Source organism: Carcharodon carcharias, chromosome 31 (genome assembly GCF_017639515.1).
Source record: "Carcharodon carcharias isolate sCarCar2 chromosome 31, sCarCar2.pri, whole genome shotgun sequence".
NCBI lineage: Eukaryota > Metazoa > Chordata > Chondrichthyes > Lamniformes > Lamnidae > Carcharodon > Carcharodon carcharias.
This window is the reverse complement of record NC_054497.1, coordinates 15,213,909-15,234,923: the sequence shown is the minus strand read 5'-3', so window position 1 is coordinate 15,234,923 and position 21,015 is coordinate 15,213,909. Positions and strand designations below refer to the sequence as shown.

The window sequence follows — 21,015 nt, the reverse complement described above, 5'->3', positions numbered from 1 at the left end:
ATGATGTGGACAGTGTAGAGGGAGCATTAATCTGCATACCTGCCCTGGGAGTGTTTGTTGAGGATAGTGTAGAGGGAGTATTACTCTGTATGTAACACCGTGCTGTACCTGCCCTGGGAATGTTTGATAGGCACAATGTCGAGGGAGCTTTACTCTGTATCTAACCCTGTGCTGCACTTGCCCTGGGAGTGTTTGATGGGGTCAGTGTAGAGGGAGCTTTACTCTGTATCTAACCCTGTGCTGTACCTGCCCTGGGAGTATTTGATGGGGGCAGTGTAGAGGGTTACTCCGTAACTAACCCCGTGTTATAGCTGTTCTGGGAGTGTTTGAAGGAGACAGTGTGAAGGGAGCATTACTCTGTATCTAACCCTATGCTGTCCCTGTCCTGGAAGTGTTTGATGCAAACAGTGTAGAGGGAACTTTACCCTGTACCTAACCCCGTGCTTTACCTGTCTGGGAGTCTTTGTTGCGAACAGTGTAGATGGAGGTTAACTCTGTATCTAACCCCAGGCTGTACCTGTCCTGGGAGTGTTTGATGGGGCCAGTGTAGTCGGAAATTGACTCTGTATCTAACAACGTGCTGTACCTGTCCTGGGAGTATTTGATGGGGACAGTGTAGAGGGAGCTTTACTCTGGATCTAACTCCGTGCTGTACCTGTCCTGGGTGTGTTTGATGGGGAAAGTATAGAAGGAGCTTTAGTCTGTATCTAACCCCGTGCTGTACTTGTCCTGGTAGTGTTTGGTGGGGACAGTGTAGGTGGAGCTTTACTCTATATCTAACCCCATGCTCTACCTGTCCTGGGAGTGTTTGATGGGGACAGTGTAGAGGGAGCTTTACTCTGTATCTAACCCTGTGCTGTATCTGCCCTGGGAGTATTTGTTGAGGACAGTGTAGAGGGAGATTTGCTCTGTATCTAACCCCGTGCTGTACCTCTCCTGGGTTTGTTGATGGGACAGTGTCGAGGGAGCTTTAATCTGTATCTAACCCTGTGCTGTACCTGTCCTGGGAGTCTTTGATGGGGACAGTGAAGAGGGAGGTTTACTCTGTATCTAACCCTGTGCTGTACCTGCCCAGGGAGTGGTTGATGGGGACAGTGTAGAGGTAGCTTTACTCTCTATCTAACCCCTTTCTGCACCTGTCCTGGGAGTGTTCAATGCAGACTGTGTAGAGGGAGCTTTACTCTGTATCTAAATTGGTGCTGTACCTGTCCTGGGAGTGTTTGGTGGGGACAGTGTGGAGGAATCTTTGCTCTGTATCTAACCCCGTGCTGTACCTGTTTTGGGAGTGTTTGATGGGGACCGTGTAGGTGGAGCTTTACTCTCTATCCAAGCCCTTTCTGCACCTCTCCTGTGCATGTTTGATATGGACAGTGAATAGGAAGCTTTACTCTATACCTAATTCCGTGCTGTTCCTGTCCTGGGAGTGTCAGATGGGGACAATGTAGACGGAGATTTACTCTGTATCTTGCCCCAGGCTGTACCTCTCCTGGGAGTGTTTGATGGGGACAGTGTAGAGAGAGCTTTACTCTATATCTAAACCCGTACTGTACCTGCCCTGGGAGTATTTGATGTGGACAGTGTAGAGGGAGTTTTAATCTGTATCTAACCCCGTGATGTACTTGTCCTGGGTGTGTTTTATTGGGGCAGTGTAGAGGTGGCTTTACTCTGTATCTAAACCCATGCTGTACCTGTCCTGGGAGTGTTTGATGGGCACTGTGTACAGAGAACTTTCCTGTCTATCTAAGCCTGTGCTGTACCTGTCCTGGGAGTGTTTGATGGGGACATTGTAGAGGGAGCTTTAGTCTGTATCTAACCCCGTGCTGTACCTGTCCTGGGAGTGTTTGATGGGGACATTGTAGAGGGAGCTTTAGTCTGTATCTAACCCCGTGCTGTACCTGTCCTGGGAGTGTTTGGTGGGAACAGTGTAGGTGGAGCTTTACTCTATATCTAACCCCATGCTCTACCTGTCCTGGGAGTGTTTGGTGGGGACAGTGTAGAGGGAGCTTTACTCTGTATCTAACCCTGTGCTGTATCTGCCCTGGGAGTATTTGTTGAGGACAGTGTAGAGGTGGCTTTACTCTGTATCTAACCCCGTGCTGTACCTGTCCTGGGAGTGTTTGATGGGGACAGTGTAGCGGGAGCTTTACTCTGTATCTAACCCTGTGCTGTATCTGCCCTGGGAGTGTTTGATGGGGACAGTGTAGTTGGAGATTTACTCTGTATCTAACCCTGTGCTGTACCTGTCCTGGGAGTGTTTGATGGGGACAGTGTAGAGGGAGCTTTACTCTGTATCTAAACCCATGCTGTACCTGTCCTGGGAGTGTTTGATGGAGATGCTGTAGAGGGAGGTTTACTCTGTATCTAACCCCGTGCTGTACCTGCCCTGGGAGTGTTTGATGGGGACAGTGTAGAGGGAGCTTTACTCTGTATCTAACCCTGTGCTGTACCTGTCCTGGGAGTGTTTGATGGGGACAGTGTAGAGGGAGCTTTACTCTGTATCTAACCCCATTCTGTACCTGTCCTGGGAGTGTTTGATGGGGTCAGCGTAGAGGGAGCTTTACTCTCTATCTAACCCCTTTCTGCACCCGTTCTGGGAGTGTTCGATGCAGACTGTGTAGAGGGAGCTTTACTCTATATCTAAATTGGTGCTGTACCTGTCCTGGGAGTGTTTGGTGGGGACAGTGTGGAGGAATCTTTGCACTGTATCTAACCCCGTACTGTACCTGTTTTGGGAGTGTTTGATGGGGACCGTGTAGGTGGAGCTTTACTCTCTATCCAACCCCTTTCTGCACCTGTCCTGGGCGTGTTTGATGTGGACAGTGAATAGGAAGCTTTACTCTATACCTAACTCCATGCTGTTCCTGTCCTGGGAGTGTCAGATGGGGACTGTGTAGATGGAGGTTTACTCTGTATCTTGCCCCAGGCTGTACCTCTCCTGGGAGTGTATGATGGGGACAGTGTGGAGGGAACTTTACTCTGTATCTAACCCCGTGCTCTCCCTGTCCTGGGAGTGTTTGATGGGGACAGTGTAAGGGAGCTTTACTCTGTATCTAACCCCGTGCTGTACCTGTCCTGGGTACTTTTGATGATGGTGCACACAGTGGAAAATTTTCCTTGCCTTCAGTTTAATGAGCCGGCAAGTTTGTCTTGTTGCCGATAGGCAGCTGCTGGAATGTGTGTGAAGTGGTTGGATATCTCCCTGTCCCCTCCTGCTGAGTGAATTCTCTTCACTTTGTGACCTGGCTTCATGTGACTGCCCTCTGCTGGCCTCAGGCAAAGCAGCAGCTCAGGCTGCACCTGGAACTGTCCCTCTCAAGTTCTGGGTAGTTGCAGTGGCACACACACACTATCCTAACAACAACTTGCATGCACCTATGCCTTTAGCATAATTTTAAATACATTATGTACAAGTTATTGTTTAGAATACTGTAGCAGAACCTCTCACAGTAAAGTAAATCAAACAAAATTCAACACCGAGCCACATAGAATTTATTTGGGCAGGATGACCAATGCTTAGGCAAAGAGGTAGGTTTCAAGGAGAATCGTAAGAGAATAGAGAAAGGTAGAGTGTCTTAGAAAGGGAAATCCAGAGCACAGAACCCAAGCAGCTGTAGGCACAATCACCAATGGTGGAGTGGTTAAAATTTGGAAGTGCAAGAGCCTCAAGTTAGTGGACAGCGGAGAGCTCCGAGCGTCTAAGACTAGAGGAAATCCAATACTTTGTCCAGATGCCACAATGTTTAACCGAATATGACTGCCACCCACCTTCTCTTTTCCTTCTATGAAGTTGTTACAGAATTGCCGTAAGGACTCGGTGCCCATGTCACTGGCCTTCATCACTTCCACTGCCTCAGTCACAACATGATAGAGACAGACTGCAGGAAGTTCAGCTTCCTTCACGCTGAAATATGAACTCACACCACTATTTTCTCTCACATCTGTGTCAACCAGAATAAAAATCACCTGCAAGAGGAGAGGTGGGGAGAGGAGTCAGTAAAGTTCCCACCAGGTGTGTGTAAGAATGACAAAGTGATATCAGTAATCGAATGAACCTTCCGTGGGAACCTAACACTTGTCCGACTTCCTGTAACTGGCAGAGGTCCAAATTGCACTGAGTTTCGACTGACCCCCAACCCCCACCCCCTCCCTCCGCCCAACCCCTCCCCCCCCAACACCTACCCCCCCAGCCCCAACCCCTCCCCTGCCCACCCCCTCCCCCCTCCCCGCTCCACCACCTACACCCCAGCCCCACGCCCAACACCTACCCCCCAGCCCCACCCCCTCCCCCATCCCCCATCCCCACCCCCTCCCCCATCCCCGCTCCACCCCCTACCCCCCCAGCCCCACCCCCTCCCCTGCTCACCCCTCCCCCCTCCACCACCTACCCCCCCAGCCCCCACCCCCTCCACCACCTACCCCCCAACCCCATCCCCATCCCCACACCCTCCACCACCTAGCCCCCTAGCCCCAGCCCCACCCCCACCCCCTCCACCACCTACCCCCCAGCCCCAACCCTCCCCCGATCACCCCACCCCCTCCACCACCTACCCCCCACCCCCATCCCCACCCCCTCCACCACCTAGCCCCCAGCCCCCGCACACCCCCACCCCCTCCACCACGTACCCCCCCAGCCCCACCCCCTCTCCCCGCCCACCCTCTCCACTGCCTGCCTCCCAGCTCCACCCCCTCCCCCCACTCACCACCCCCCCAACACCCTCTCCAGCCCCCAACACCCTCTCTGAAGGATTGTAAAGCATTGGCATAACAAGAGAGTGAGAGACTTTTCCTGGATGCTCAAGGTGAGGAATTTCAAAAACCTAAGCAACATTAACCGAAGAAGGGCCTAAGGAGCTCACTGGAAAGTTAAATTGGACAAAGCAGGACAAATTGGACCAGGTTCCTAATTGGATCCACTCAGGTGATTCCCACATGGATTAGATTTAAATGATCCCTCCTGCTGTCAGAATCAAGAACCTGCCAGTCAGTGTGGAAGGATTAAGTGTAGAGCTCTCCCTAACTGTACATGACATGTTTATGTTTCTAAACTCTCTCACTTTACTGACTTCCCTCTCACACCCTGCTCGTATTCCCAGAGTGGGAATGTCAACTTACTACTGAATGAGAAGCTGTGTCTTTTTTTGCTGTGGTCTTTTGTCTTGTAAAAAGGAAGAATGTGCATTTATAAGCACTTTATCACCAATTAAGTACTTTTCAAGTCACTGTTGTAATGTAGGAAATGCAACAGCCAATTTACACACAGCAAATAATGTAACACAGAATCTGTTTTTGTGATGTTGGTTGAGGGATAAATATTGCCTCCAGTTCACCAGAGAGAACGCACCTGCTGTTCTTCAAAATAGCGGCTGAGGGATCTTTTACTTCCACATGAAAGGGCAGGCAGGGCCTCAATTTAACGTTTCATCAGAAAACAGCACCTCCAGCAGTGCAGCGCTCCCTCAGTACTGATCCCCCGACAGTGCAGCACTCCCTTAGTACTGACCCTCTGGCAGTGCAGCACTCCCTCAATACTGACCCTCCGACAGTGCAGCACTCCCTCAGTACTGACCCTCTGACAGTGCAGCACTCCCTCAGTACTGACCCTCTGACAGTGCAGCACTCCCTCAATACTGACCCTCCGACAGTGCAGCACTCCCTCAATACTGACCCTCTGACAGTGCAGCACTCCCTTAGTACTGACCCTCAGATAAGGCTGCACTGGGAGTTTTGTCTGGATTTTGCAATCAAGTCTCTGGAGTGGGATTTGAACGTACTCCCTTCTGAACCAGGAGTGAGAGAGCCACACTGGCAGCAGAAATAAGCTTGAGACTTGCTGCCTTCTATTGGTTCCAGCTGGATTTAAACCAGGCACCTCATCCCATCATAACCTGAGATAGAGATACCCTCAAGAATATAACTGTTCAGGTAGCTTTACTCTGTGAGTTACAGCTTTTTACTTTAACACTATGGTTCATACCAGCTGCACTGAGATTGGGTGGAATCCATCTCACTGACTGCATCAGGCTCTGAAGAACAATATGCTTATAATGAGAATTTAGTGTCAAACATAACTGGGGTATAAATTGTTGAAGTGACATACACAGCCCTTTGCAAATTGTCTGTCCATGAATCTCGTAACTCACCTCCCCGCGAAACTCAGGAGCAACAGTTTGAAACTGCTTTAGGAGTGGTTCATATTCTGATGATTTCTTGCTCACCAGGAGCAGGAGATGAATGGGAATTCCAGAGCCAAAAATCTGACTTGCATCCTGGGGAAGAGAGGAAAGAGACAAAGTCAGTTGCATTTTGAGCTTGCTTTCAAAGACAGTATTTTTCCCACAGTTACATTGAGAGGACCTGGTACTTGTGGAGGGCAATTGTACATTGGTTCCCTGTCCATGTTTCGAGGGCAGTGAATGTTCAGCAGCTGCAGGTGGTGACTGGGTTGGGTTTGGTTGGATTGGGGTGAGTTGGGTTGGGTCGGGCTAAACAGGGCTGGACTGGGTTGGTCTGGTCTGGGTTGGAGGTAACTGAGGCTCCTGCTCTGTGCTGCATCGCAGTTGGCTGCAGGGTTCCCAACTCTGGACTGGTCACTTAACATGTCCATTGTCACGGAGCCCCAACTTCACATGACCAATCAGGAAACAAACAGTCTTATCATTACCTGATTGGATGAGTTTTGATTTTGTCATCTTCGACTGTTTTATAACTAAAGAACCAAAAGGGCTCAAAGAAAAGGAAAAATACAGAGTTTTTGTTAATCTGCTTTGATCATTCTCCCCAGGGGTTGTTGACAGGAAATTAATCTTTAAATTCCCTGAGAAACTCCAGGGCGATCTAGTTCGGACATTTGTCCAAGAGTAACAACAAATAGTTTTCTCTTCATAAGATTGAAATGAACGAGGAAGGTCATTGGCCCATTTGAACCCATCGAATGAAGAACGACCAACAGATACTTGCCCTCCAATCACAGCCTCTAACTCCTTCCTACATAATCCTGGGGAATCTTTACCTGAAGAATTTGCTGATATCCCCAAATCCTAAATTCATCAGTTTCTGGTTTTACCTTGTGCTCGTCACATTACAGTTTAAATTGAGCTCTTTTATTGGCTTGAACTAGTTTCACATTCCAGCCCAGGAACAGGTCCGGGGAGGCTTCCTCGTGTTTTAACTGAAGGATTGAACATGAAGCAGTGTGTTGTCCCTGAGCTTTGGCAGAGATTACCATACGATTGTATTCGATCACCAGGCGCATTTCATTGTGTCTCAGGAACTGAATGACTTGACTTGGCTCCATCTCCTTATCTTTCAGCTCATAGTCAGCACGCCCTTCGTCAAACTGAAAGAAAGGAAAATGGACAGTTTCATCTCATTTTACAATCTAAACCACTTTCAGATCACCATGTTTTCACCAGTTTTGCCTCCTCTTCAGTTGCGATCCAATTCTGTGGACACTGGACACACTCCAGTGACCATCCTTAATCTATGGACCAAAGTGACGCTCAGCAGGCTATTTGACAAAGGAAGGCATCACAGCTATGACTAAGTAAGCCATCACCTGAAGTCCATCCAAGTGCACTTTTAACAAAGCTCATTATCCAATATCTGGAGTTGGGAATCTTGGCTGACCTTTGCACCACCCCCCCCCCCCTCCCTATCCCAGGAATATGAAGGTTAACTGTAGTCCCAGTTAATAACTCTGATTGACTCAAGACAGATCAGTTTACAAGACTTGGTGAAGAGCTGAGAGAGGACATGGTAGGTATATGTGTGCAGTGTGTGTTCGACATGGTTGTCACCTGATGTAGCGACTGCGATTTGAACTGAGAGATCCTTGGACCCAGAGGACCATAGGCTGCTGTCTCTCATTAGAGAGAGGCGGCTGGTGGTAAGTTTAACCTGATGGTCACCACACCTCAGGCGAGGGGTGAGGTTGAGAAGGATGAGGTCATGAATGACCTCAGCTGGTACGGGAATTGAACCCGGGCTGTTGGCATCTCTCTGCACAAACCAGCCATCCCAGGAGAATGGGTCCAGAGAGGAGTGTTTTCTCAGAGGTACATACACATGGGGTGAAGTCCAACACTAATGCCCAAATTTCCTCGCAAATTGGAAGCAAATAATAACATTTTGAGCCCTTTGTAACCAAGATTCCATTTTAAAGCAGAGGTTGAGATGTTTTGCGTTAAGGCAGAATATTAGTTCATTTGTAGATAACTTCCCTTTCTGAGGTATTCCTGACTGTGGAATAAAATATGGAAATCAGAGTCCTCTTGCCAACCAATCAGCACTCTCTTCACATGCAGTATAAATTGTTGTTTTCCCCTTACACTGCTGAGTGCAAGGTGAAAAGCTTTGACGTGTCTCTTTTTTTAGCAACACCGAAATGTGGAAATGTTTTCACTTGTGGCAGAGTCAAAAACTAAGGGCCACACATATAAGTTAGTCACTAATAAATCCAATCGGGAATTCAGGAGAAACTTCTTTGGGCGGACAGTGGTGAAAATGTTGAACTCACTACCGCGGAGCGTGGTTGAAGTGAATAGTTTAGATACATTTAAGGGGAAGCTGGATAAACACATGAGGGAGAAAGGAATAGGAGGAGGAGTTTATGAGGTGAGATGATGAGGGCTGGGAGGGGACTAATGTGGAGTACAGACTTATTGTGCGGAATGGCTCCTGTATGTGTAATCTCAGCCTTGCTCTTACCTTCTTGAACAGACTGATGGTATTGTTGGTGATGTTATATTTCTCCCAAACCGCGACATCAGAACTGATAGCGAAGGGTAAATTCTTCACTCTGTGGAGCACTTCATTGAAGACATCGGCATCCTCAGAATGCAGATCCTGGGGAGTATCAGTGTGGAAAATTCAGGACGGAAACAAAGCCGCAAAGCTTGGAGAGCAGGGGCAACAATCCTGGCTGATTCCACTACTACGCTACCCGACACCATCACACCCAGTCCCGCAACCCCCTCTTCATCACCCTCCACCTTGTGACACTGAGGCCAATTGGAGAGGCTGTGCCCCAGCTGAAATCAGCTGTTACGATTTTAATGTAACAAGATGTGAAGCTGTAACAGGAGCTGATACGAATCCCCTCAAGAACATAGAGGGATAATTGGATGATGACGATTTGCTGCAGAAGCTCCCCCTCCCTATTAAGTAGGGTAAAAGAGGAATGAATGCCAGAGTCGACAAATAGGAATATTCCAACATGTTCCAAGCCACAGCCAATGAAGACCATTGAGGTGTAGTCACTGTGCGATCTGTGTAACGGAGAGGATGTGGAAGCCAATTTGCACACAGCAGGATCCCACAAACAGCAATGTGATAGTGACCTGATCATCTGGTCGAATGATGTACTTTGAGGGATAAATATTGCTGCAGAAAATTGCCCTGTTTTCTTCCAACAGTGGACATTTTATGTTCACCTGAGAGAGTAAAAAAGTCTGCCTTTTACTCCACCTGAAAGACAGCACCTCTGACATTGTAGCAGACCCTGAGTACAGATCCTCCAACGGTGCAGAACGCCGTCAGTTTTGACCTCCCAACAGTACAACACACTGTCATTACTGATGCCCCTAAATTGCGGCACTCCCTCAGCACTGACCCTCCAACAGTGCAGCACTCCCTCAGTACTGACTCTCTGACTGTGCAGCACTCCTTCAGTACTGACCCTCTGACAGTACAGTATTCCCTCAGTACTGACCCTCTGACAGTGCAGCACTCCCTCAGTACTGACCCTCTGACAGTACAGTACTCCCTCAGTACTGACCCTCTGACATTACAGTAATCCCTCAGTACTGACCCTCTGACAGTGCAGCACTCCCTCAGTCCTGACCCTCCAACAGTGCAGCAATCCCTCAGTACTGACCCTCCAACAGAGCAGCATTAACTCAGTACTGACTCTCTGACAGTGTACACTCCCTCAGTACTTACCATCCAACAGTGCAGCACTCCCTCAGTACTGACCCTCCAACAGTGCAGCAATCCCTCAATACCGACCCTCCAACAGTGCAGAATTCCCTCAGTACTGAACCTCTGACAGTGCAGCACTCCCTCAGTACTGAACCTCCAACAGTGCAGCACTCCCTCAGTACTGACCCTCCGACAGCGCAGCACTCGCTCAGTGCTGACCATGCAATAATTGCAGCACTCCCTCAGTACTGACACTCTGGCAGTGCAGCAATCCCTCAGCACTGACCCTCTGACAGTGCAGCACTCCTTCAGTACTTACCCTCCAAAGGTGCAGCACTCCGTCATTACTGACCCTCTGACAGTGCAGCACTACCTCAGTACTGACCCTCTGACAGTGCAGCACTCCCTCAGTACTGACCCTCTGACAGTGCAGCACTCCCTCAGCACTGACCATCCAACCGTGCAGCACTCCCTCAGTACTGACCCTCTGACTGTGCAGCACTCCCTCAATAATGACCCTCTGACAGTGCAGCACTCGCTCAGTACTGACCCTCCAACAGTGCAGCATTCCCTCAATACTGACCCTCTAACAGTGCAGCACTCCCTCATTATTGACCCTCCAACAGTGCAGCACTCCTTCACTACTGACCCTCTGACAGTGCAACACTCCCTCAGTACTGTCCCTCTGACAGTGAAGCACTGCTTCTGTACTGACCCTCCAACAGTGCAGCACTCACTCAGTACTGACCCTTGGACAGTGCAGCTCTTCCTCAGTACTGTACCTCTGACAATGCAGCACTCCCTCAGTACTGACTCTCTGACAATGCAGCGCTCCCTCAGTATTGACCCTCCAACAGTGCAGCACTCCCTCAGTACTGACCCTCTGACAGTGCAGCACTCCCTCAGGACTGTCCCTCTGACAGTGCAGCACTCCCTCAGTACTGACCCTCCAACAGGGCATCACTCACTCAGTACTGACCCTCGGACAGTGCAGCACTCCCTCAGTACTGACCCTCCGACAGTGCAGCACTCCTTCAGTAATTACGCTGCGACAGTGCAGCACTCCCTCAGTACTGACCCTCCAAGAGTGCAGCACTCACTCATTACTGACCATCTGAAAGTGCAGCACTCCCTCAGTACTGACCCTCCAACAGTGCAGAACTCCCTCAGTACTGACCCTCCAACAGTGCAGCATCCCTCTGTACTGACCCTCCAGCAGTTCAGCACTCCCTCAGTACTGACCCTCTGACAGTGCATCACTCCCTCAGTACTGACTCTCTGACAATGCAGCACTCCCTCAGTATTGACCCTCCAACAGTGCAGCACTCCTTCAGTTCTGACCCTCTGACAGTGCAGCACTCCCTCAGTTCTTTCCCTATGACAGTGCTGCACTCCCTCAGTACAGACCCTCCAACAGGGCAGCACTCACTCAGTACTGACCCTCTGACAGTGCAGCACTCCCTCAGTACTGACCCTCCAACAGTGCAGCACTCCTTCAGTAATTACCCTGCGACAGCGCAGCATTCCCTCAGTACTGACCCTCCAACAGTGCAGCACTCACTCATTACTGACCATCTGAAAGTGAAGCACTCCCTCAGTACTGACCCTCCAACAGTGCAGCACTCCCTCAGTACTGACCCTCCAACAGTGCAGCATCCCTCAGTACTGACCCTCCAACAGTGCAGCACTCCCTCAGTACTGACCCTCCAACAGTGCAACATCCCTCAGTACTGACCCTCCAACAGTGCAGCATCCCTCAGTACTGACCCTCCAACAGTGCAGCACTCCCTCAGTACTGACCCTCCAACAGTGCAACATCCCTCAGTACTGACCCTCCAACAGTGCAGCATCCCTCAGTACTGACCCCCCAGCAGTGCATCAGTCGCTCAGTACTGACCATCTGACATTGCAGCACTCCCTCAGTACTGACCCTCCGATAGTGCAGCACTCCCTCAGTGCTGACCCTCCGACAGTGCAGCACTCCCTCAGTACTGACCCTCTGACAGTGCAGCACTCCCTCAGCACTGACCTTCCAACCGTGCAGCACTCGCTTAGTACTGACCCTCTGACTCTGCACTCCCTCAATACATACCCTCTGACAGTGCAGCACTCGCTCAGTACTGACATTCCAACAGTGCAGCATTACCTCAGTACTGACCCTCTGACAGTGCAGCACTCCCTCATTATTGACCCTCCAACGGTGCAGCACTCCTTCAATACTGACCCTCCAACAGTGCAGCATCCCTCAGTACTGACCCTCCAACAGTGCAGCACTCCCTCAGTACTGACCCTCCAACAGTGCAACATCCCTCAGTACTGACCCTCCAACAGTGCAGCATCCCTCAGTACTGACCCTCCAACAGTGCAGCACTCCCTCAGTACTGACCCTCCAACAGTGCAACATCCCTCAGTACTGACCCTCCAACAGTGCAGCATCCCTCAGTACTGACCCCCCAGCAGTGCATCAGTCGCTCAGTACTGACCATCTGACATTGCAGCACTCCCTCAGTACTGACCCTCCGATAGTGCAGCACTCCCTCAGTGCTGACCCTCCGACAGTGCAGCACTCCCTCAGTACTGACCCTCTGACAGTGCAGCACTCCCTCAGCACTGACCTTCCACCCATTCAGCACTCGCTTAGTACTGACCCTCTGACTCTGCACTCCCTCAATACAGACCCTCTGACAGTGCAGCACTCGCTCAGTACTGACCTTCCAACAGTGCAGCATTACCTCAGTACTGACCCTCTGACAGTGCAGCACTCCCTCATTATTGACCCTCCAACGGTGCAGCACTCCTTCAATACTGACCCTATGACAGTGCAGCACTCCCTCAGTACTGTCCCTATGACAGTGCAGCACTCCCTCAGTACAGACCCTCCAACAGGGCAGCACTCCCTCAGAACTGACCCTCCGACAGTGCAGCACTCCCTCAGTACTGACCCTCCAACAGTGCAGCACTCCCTCAGTACTGACCCTCCAACAGTGCAGCACTGCCTCAGTACTGACCCTCCGACAGTGCAGCGCTCCCTCAGTACTGACCCTCCGACAGTGCCGCATTCCCTCAGTGCTGACGCTCCGACAGGGCAGAACTACCTCAGTACTGACAGCCTGACAGTGCAGCTATTCCTCAGTACTGTACCTCTGACAATGCAGCACTCCCTCAGTACTGACTCTCTGACAATGCAGCGCTCCCTCAGTATTGACCCTCCAACAGTGCAGCACTCCCTCAGTACTGACCCTCTGACAGTGCAGCACTCCCTCAGGACTGTCCCTCTGACTGTGCAGCACTCCCTCAATACTGACCCTCTGACAGTGCAGCACTCGCTCAGTACTGACCCTCCAACAGTGCAGCATTCCCTCAGTACTGACCCTCTGACAGTGCAGCACTCCCTCATTATTGACCCTCCAACAGTGCAGCACTCCTTCACTACTGACCCTCTGACAGTGCAACACTCCCTCAGTACTGTCCCTCTGACAGTGAAGCACTGTTTCTGTACTGACCCTCCAACAGTGCAGCACTCACTCAGTACTGACCCTTGGACAGTGCAGCTCTTCCTCAGTACTGTACCTCTGACAATGCAGCACTCCCTCAGTACTGACTCTCTGACAATGCAGCGCTCCCTCAGTATTGACCCTCCAACAGTGCAGCACTCCCTCAGTACTGACCCTCTGACAGTGCAGCACTCCCTCAGGACTGTCCCTCTGACAGTGCAGCACTCCCTCAAGTACTGACCCTCTGACAGTGCATCACTCGCTCAGTACTGACCCTCCGACAGTGCAGCACTCCTTCACTACTGATCCTCTGACAGTACAGCACTCCTTCAGTTCTGTCCCTCTGACAGTGAAGCACTCCCTCAGTACTGACCCTCCAAGCAGTGCAGCACTCACTCAGTAATGACCATCTGACAGTGGAGCACTCCCTCAGTACTGACCCTCCGACAGTGCAGCACTCCCTCAGTACTGACCCTCCGACAGTGCAGCACTCCCTCAGTACTGACCCTCCGACAGTGCAGCACTCCCTCAGTACTGACCCTCTGACAGTGCAGCACTCCCTCAGTACTGACTCTCTGACAATGCAGCACTCCCTCAGTACTGACCCTCTGACAGTGCAGCACTCACTCAGCACTGACCATCCAACCGTGCAGCATTCCCTCAGTACTGACCCTCTGACAGTGCAGCACTCCCTCAGTACTGACCCTCTGACAGTGCAGCACTCCCTCAGCACTGACCATCCGACCGTGCAGCAATCCCTCAGTACTGACCCTCTGGCAGTGCAGCACTCCCTCAATACTGACCCTCTGACAGTGCAGCACTCGCTCAGTACTGACCCTCCAACAGTGCAGCACTCCTTCACTACTGACCCTCTGACAGTACAGCACTCCCTCAGTTCTGTCCCTCTGACAGTGAAGCACTCCCTCAGTACTGACCCTCCAACAGTGCAGCACTCACTCAGTAATGACCATCGGACAGTGCAGCACTCCCTCAGTACTGACCCTCCGACAGTGCAGCACTCCCTCAGTACTGACCCTCCGACAGTGCAGCACTCCCTCAGTACTGACCCTCCGACAGTGCAGCACTCCCTCAGTACTGACCCTCTGACAGTGCATCACTCCCTCAGTACTGACTCTCTGACAATGCAGCACTCCCTCAGTATTGACCCTCCAACAGTGCAGCACTGCTTCAGTTCTGACCCTCTGACAGTGCAGCACTCCCTCAGTTCTTTCCCTATGACAGTGCTGCACTCCCTCAGTACAGACCCTCCAACAGGGCAGCACTCACTCAGTACTGACCCTCTGACAGTGCAGCACTCCCTCAGTACTGACCCTCCAACAGTGCAGCACTCCTTCAATACTGACCCTATGACAGTGCAGCACTCCCTCAGTACTGTCCCTATGACAGTGCAGCACTCCCTCAGTACAGACCCTCCAACAGGGCAGCACTCCCTCAGAACTGACCCTCCGACAGTGCAGCACTCCCTCAGTACTGACCCTCCAACAGTGCAGCACTCCCTCAGTACTGACCCTCCAACAGTGCAGCACTGCCTCAGTACTGACCCTCCGACAGTGCAGCGCTCCCTCAGTACTGACCCTCCGACAGTGCCGCATTCCCTCAGTGCTGACGCTCCGACAGGGCAGAACTACCTCAGTACTGACAGCCTGACAGTGCAGCTATTCCTCAGTACTGTACCTCTGACAATGCAGCACTCCCTCAGTACTGACCATCTGACATTGCAGCACTCCCTCAGTACTGACCCTCCGATAGTGCAGCACTCCCTCAGTGCTGACCCTCCGACAGTGCAGCACTCCCTCAGTACTGGCCCTTTGACAGTGCAGCACTCACTCAGTACTGATACTCTGACAGTTCAGCACTCCCTCAGTACTGACTCGCTGACAGTGCAGCATTCCCTCAGTACTGTCCCTCAGACAGCGCAGGACGCCCTCAGTACTGAGCATGCAAAAATTGCAGCACTCCATCAGTACTGCCCGCTGACAGTGCAGCACTCACTCAGCACTGACCCTCTGACAGTGCAGCACTCCCTCATTTCTTACCCTCCAACAGTGCAGCACTCCGGCGTTGCTGACCCTGTGACATTGCAGCACTCCCTCAGTGCTGACCCTCTGACAGTGCAGCACTCCCTCAGTACTGACCCTGTGACAGTGCAGCGCTCCCTCAACACTGAACATCCAACCGTGCAGCACTCCCTCAGTACTGACCCTCTGACAGTGCAGCACTCCCTCAGGACTGTCCCTCTGACAGTGCAGCACTCCCTCAGTACTGACCCTCCAACAGGGCATCACTCACTCAGTACTGACCCTCGGACAGTGCAGCACTCCCTCAGTACTGACACTCCGACAGTGCAGCACTCCTTCAGTAATTACGCTGCGACAGTGCAGCACTCCCTCAGTACTGACCCTCCAAGAGTGCAGCACTCACTCATTACTGACCATCTGAAAGTGCAGCACTCCCTCAGTACTGACCCTCCAACAGTGCAGAACTCCCTCAGTACTGACCCTCCAACAGTGCAGCATCCCTCTGTACTGACCCTCCAGCAGTTCAGCACTCCCTCAGTACTGAACCTCCGACATTGCAGCATCCCTCAATACTGACCTTCCAGCAGTGCATCACTGTCTCAGTACTGACCCTCTGACAGAGCAGCAATCCCTCAGTAATGACTCTCCGACAGTGCGGCAATCCCTCAGTACTGACCCTCTGACAGTGCAGCACTCCCTCAGTACTGACCCTCTGACAGTGCAGCACTCACTCAGCACTGACCATCCAACCGTGCAGCATTCCCTCAGTACTGACCCTCTGACTGTGCAGCACTCCCTCAATACTGACCCTCTGACAGTGCAGCACTCGCTCAGTACTGACCCTCCAACAGTGCAGCACTCCTTCACTACTGACCCTCTGACAGTACAGCACTCCCTCAGTTCTGTCCCTCTGACAGTGAAGCACTCCCTCAGTACTGACCCTCCAACAGTGCAGCACTCACTCAGTAATGACCATCGGACAGTGCAGCACTCCCTCAGTACTGACCCTCCGACAGTGCAGCACTCCCTCAGTACTGACCCTCCGACAGTGCAGCACTCCCTCAGTACTGACCCTCCGACAGTGCAGCACTCCCTCAGTACTGACCCTCTGACAGTGCATCACTCCCTCAGTACTGACTCTCTGACAATGCAGCACTCCCTCAGTATTGACCCTCCAACAGTGCAGCACTCCTTCAGTTCTGACCCTCTGATAGTGCAGCACTCCCTCAGTTCTTTCCCTATGACAGTGCTGCACTCCCTCAGTACAGACCCTCCAACAGGGCAGCACTCACTCAGTACTGACCCTCTGACAGTGCAGCACTCCCTCAGTACTGACCCTCCAACAGTGCAGCACTCCTTCAGTAATTACCCTGCGAAAGCGCAGCATTCCCTCAGTACTGACCCTCCAACAGTGCAGCACTCACTCATTACTGACCATCTGAAAGTGAAGCACTCCCTCAGTACTGACCCTCCAACAGTGCAGCACTCCCTCAGTACTGACCCTCCAACAGTGCAGCATCCCTCAGTACTGACCCTCCAACAGTGCAGCACTCCCTCAGTACTGACCCTCCAACAGTGCAACATCCCTCAGTACTGACCCTCCAACAGTGCAGCATCCCTCAGTACTGACCCTCCAACAGTGCAGCACTCCCTCAGTACTGACCCTCCAACAGTGCAACATCCCTCAGTACTGACCCTCCAACAGTGCAGCATCCCTCAGTACTGACCCCCCAGCAGTGCATCAGTCGCTCAGTACTGACCATCTGACATTGCAGCACTCCCTCAGTACTGACCCTCCGATAGTGCAGCACTCCCTCAGTGCTGACCCTCCGACAGTGCAGCACTCCCTCAGTACTGACCCTCTGACAGTGCAGCACTCCCTCAGCACTGACCTTCCAACCGTGCAGCACTCGCTTAGTACTGACCCTCTGACTCTGCACTCCCTCAATACAGACCCTCTGACAGTGCAGCACTCGCTCAGTACTGACCTTCCAACAGTGCAGCATTACCTCAGTACTGACCCTCTGACAGTGCAGCACTCCCTCATTATTGACCCTCCAACGGTGCAGCACTCCTTCAATACTGACCCTATGACAGTGCAGCACTCCCTCAGTACTGTCCCTATGACAGTGCAGCACTCCCTCAGTACAGACCCTCCAACAGGGCAGCACTCCCTCAGAACTGACCCTCCGACAGTGCAGCACTCCCTCAGTACTGACCCCTCCAACAGTGCAGCACTCCCTCAGTACTGACCCTCCAACAGTGCAGCACTGCCTCAGTACTGACCCTCCGACAGTGCAACGCTCCCTCAGTACTGACCCTCCGACAGTGCCGCATTCCCTCAGTGCTGACGCTCCGACAGGGCAGAACTACCTCAGTACTGACAGCCTGACAGTGCAGCTATTCCTCAGTACTGTACCTCTGACAATGCAGCACTCCCTCAGTACTGACTCTCTGACAATGCAGCGCTCCCTCAGTATTGACCCTCCAACAGTGCAGCACTCCCTCAGTACTGACCCTCGCACAGTGCAGCACTCCCTCAGGACTGTCCCTCCGACAGTGCATCACTGCCCCTGTACTGACCCTCCGACAGTGCCGCGCTCCCTCAGTACTGACCCTCCGACAGTGCAGCACTCCGTCAGTACTTACCCTCTGACAGTGCAGCGCTCGCTCAGTGCTGACCCTCTGACAGTGCCGCGTTCCCTCAGTGCTGACCTTGACAGTGCAGCACTCACCTCATTACTGACCCTCTGACAGTGCAGCACTCCCTCAGTATGACCCTCCAAACAGTGCAGCACACCCTCAGTACTGACCCTCCAACAGTGCAGCACTCCCTCAGTACTGACCTCCGACAGTGCCGCACTCCCTCAGTACTGACCCTCCGACAGTGCAGCACTCCTCAGTACTGACCCCCAGACAGTGCAGCATTCCTCAGTACTGAACCTCTGACAGTGCAGCCCTCCCTCAGTACACCCCCCCCCCCACTACCCTCTGACAGTGCAGCACTCCCTCAGTACTGACCCTCCAACAGTGCAGCACTCCCTCAGTACTGACCCTCTGACAGTGCAGCACTCCCTCAGTACTGACCCTCTGACAGTGCAGCACTCCCTCAGTACTGACCCTCTGACAGTGCAGCACTCCCTCAGTACTGACCCTCCAACAGTGCAGCACTCCCTCAGTACTGACCCTCTGACAGTGCAGCACTCCCTCAGTACTGACCCTCTGACAGTGCAGCACTCCCTCAGTACTGACCCTCAGACAGTGCAGCACTCCCTCAGTACTGACCCTCAGACAGTGCAGCACTCCCTCAGTACTGACCCTCCAGACAGTGCAGCACTCCCTCAGTACTGACCCTCAGACAGTGCAGCAATCCCTCAGTACTGACCCTCAGACAGTGCAGCACTCCCTCAGTCCTGACCCTCTGACAGTGCAGCACTCCCTCATTACTGACCCTCTGACAGTGCAGCACTCCTCAGTACTGACCCTCCGACAGTGCAGCACTCCCTCAGTACTGACCCTCTGACAGTGCAGCACTCCCTCAGTACTGACCCTCTGACAGTGCAGCACTCCCTCAGTACTGACTCTCTCACAGTGCAGCACTCCTCAGTACGGACCCTCCTGACAGTGCAGCGCTCCCTCAGTTCTTACCCTCTGACAGTGCAGCACTCCCTCAGTAACAGGGACCCTATACAGGGCAGCACTCACTCAGTATCGACCTCTGACAGTGCAAGCACTCCTCAGTACTGACCCTCAACCAGTGCAGCCTCCTTCAGTAAGTACCCTGGACAGCGCAGCATTCCCTCAGTACTGACCTCCAACAGTGCAGCATTCCCTCAGTACTGGCCTCATGACAGTGCAGCACTCCCTCAGTACTGACCCTCCGACAGTGCAGCACTCCCTCAGTACTGACCCTCTGACAGTGCAGCACTCCCTCAGTACTGACCCTCTGACAGTGCAGCACTACCTCAGTACTGACCCTCCAACAGTGCAGCACTCCCTCAGTACTGACCCTCTGACAGTGCAGCACTCCCTCAGTACTGACCCTTCCAACAGTGCAGCACTCCCTCAGTACTGACCCTCCGACAGTGCAGCACTCCTCAGTACTGACCCTCTGACAGTGCAGCACTCCCTCAGTACTGACCTCTGACAGTGCAGCACTCCCTCAGTACTGAACCTCCAACAGTGCAGCACTCCCAAAGTACTGACCCTCTGACAGTGCAGCACTACCTCAGTACTGATCCTCCGACAGTGCAGCACTCCCTCAGTACTGACCCTCTGACAGTGCTGCACTCCTCAGTACTGACCCTCTGACAATGCAGCTTTCCCTCAGTACTGACCCTCGGACAGTGCAGCACTCCCTCAGTACTGACCCTCTGACAGTGCAGCACTCCCTCAGTACTGATCCTCAGACAGTGCAGCAATCCCTCAGTACTGACCCTCTGACAGTGCAGCACTCCCTCAGACTGACCTTCCGACAGTGCAGCACTCCCTCAGTACTGACCCTCTGACAGTGCAGCACTCCCTCAGTACTGACCCTCTGACAGTGCAGCAGCACTCCCTCAGTACTGACCCTCCTGACAGTGCAGCACTCCCTCAGTACTGACCCCTCTGACAGTGCAGCACTCCCTCAGTACTGACCCTCTGACAGTGCAGCACTCCCTCAGTACTGACCCCCGACAGTGCAGCACTCCTCAGTACTGACCCTCCAACAGTGCCGCCATTCCTCAGTATGACACTCTGAGAGTGCAGCACTCCCTCAGTACTGAACATCCAACAGTTCAGCACTCCCTCAGTACTGACCCTCCAACAGTGCAGAACTCCCTCAGGACTGAACATCCAACAGTACAGCACTCCCTCAGTACTGACCCTCCAACAGTGCAGCACTCCTCAGTACTGAACATCCAACAGTTCAGCACTTCCTCAGTACTGACCCTCTGACAGTGCAGCACTCCCTCAGTACTGACCCTCTGACAGTGTAGCACTCCCTCAGTACTGACCTCCGACAGTGCAGCACTTCCTCAGTACTGACCCCTCTGACAGTGCAGCACTCCCTCAGTACTGACCCTCCTGACAGTGCAGCACTCCCTCAGTACTGACCCTCCGACAGTGCAGCACTCCCTCAGTACTGACCCTCCAACAGTGCAGCACTCCCTCAGTACTGACTCCCTCCCCCCCTCTGACAGTGCAGCACTCCCTCAGTACTGACCCTCCAACAGTGCAGCACTCCCTCAGTACTGACCCTCTGACAGTGCAGCACTCCCTCAGTACTGATCCTGTGACAGTGCAGCACTCCCTCAGTACTGACCCTCTGACGGTGCAGCACTCCCTCAGTACTGACCCTCTGACAGTGCGGAAATCCTTCAGTACTGACCCTCTGACAGTGCAGCACTCCCTCAGTACTGAACCTCTGACATTGCGGAACTCCTTCAGTACTGACCTTCCAACAGTGCAGCACTCCCTCAATACTTGACGCTCCGACTGTGCAGCACTGCCTCAGTACTGACCCTCTGACAGTGCAGCATCCCTCAGTACTGATCCTCTGACAGTGCAGCACTCCCTCAGTA

The 21,015-nt window shown here is 52.6% G+C and overlaps 1 protein-coding gene across 1 annotated transcript in view; it reads right to left on the bottom strand.

Annotated features, from left to right (window-relative positions):
• Positions 1 to 21,015, bottom strand: part of LOC121271747 (endoplasmic reticulum resident protein 27) — a 52,524-nt gene that overhangs the window by 11,228 nt on the left and 20,281 nt on the right. Inside the window, exons 3-6 of the mRNA XM_041177971.1 lie at positions 8,707 to 8,844; positions 7,223 to 7,336; positions 6,141 to 6,266; positions 3,766 to 3,963 (exon numbers count right to left, since the gene is read on the bottom strand). Coding sequence (XP_041033905.1) covers positions 3,766 to 3,963; positions 6,141 to 6,266; positions 7,223 to 7,336; positions 8,707 to 8,844 — 576 coding nt within the window. The remainder of the gene's footprint in view (positions 1 to 3,765; positions 3,964 to 6,140; positions 6,267 to 7,222; positions 7,337 to 8,706; positions 8,845 to 21,015) is intronic.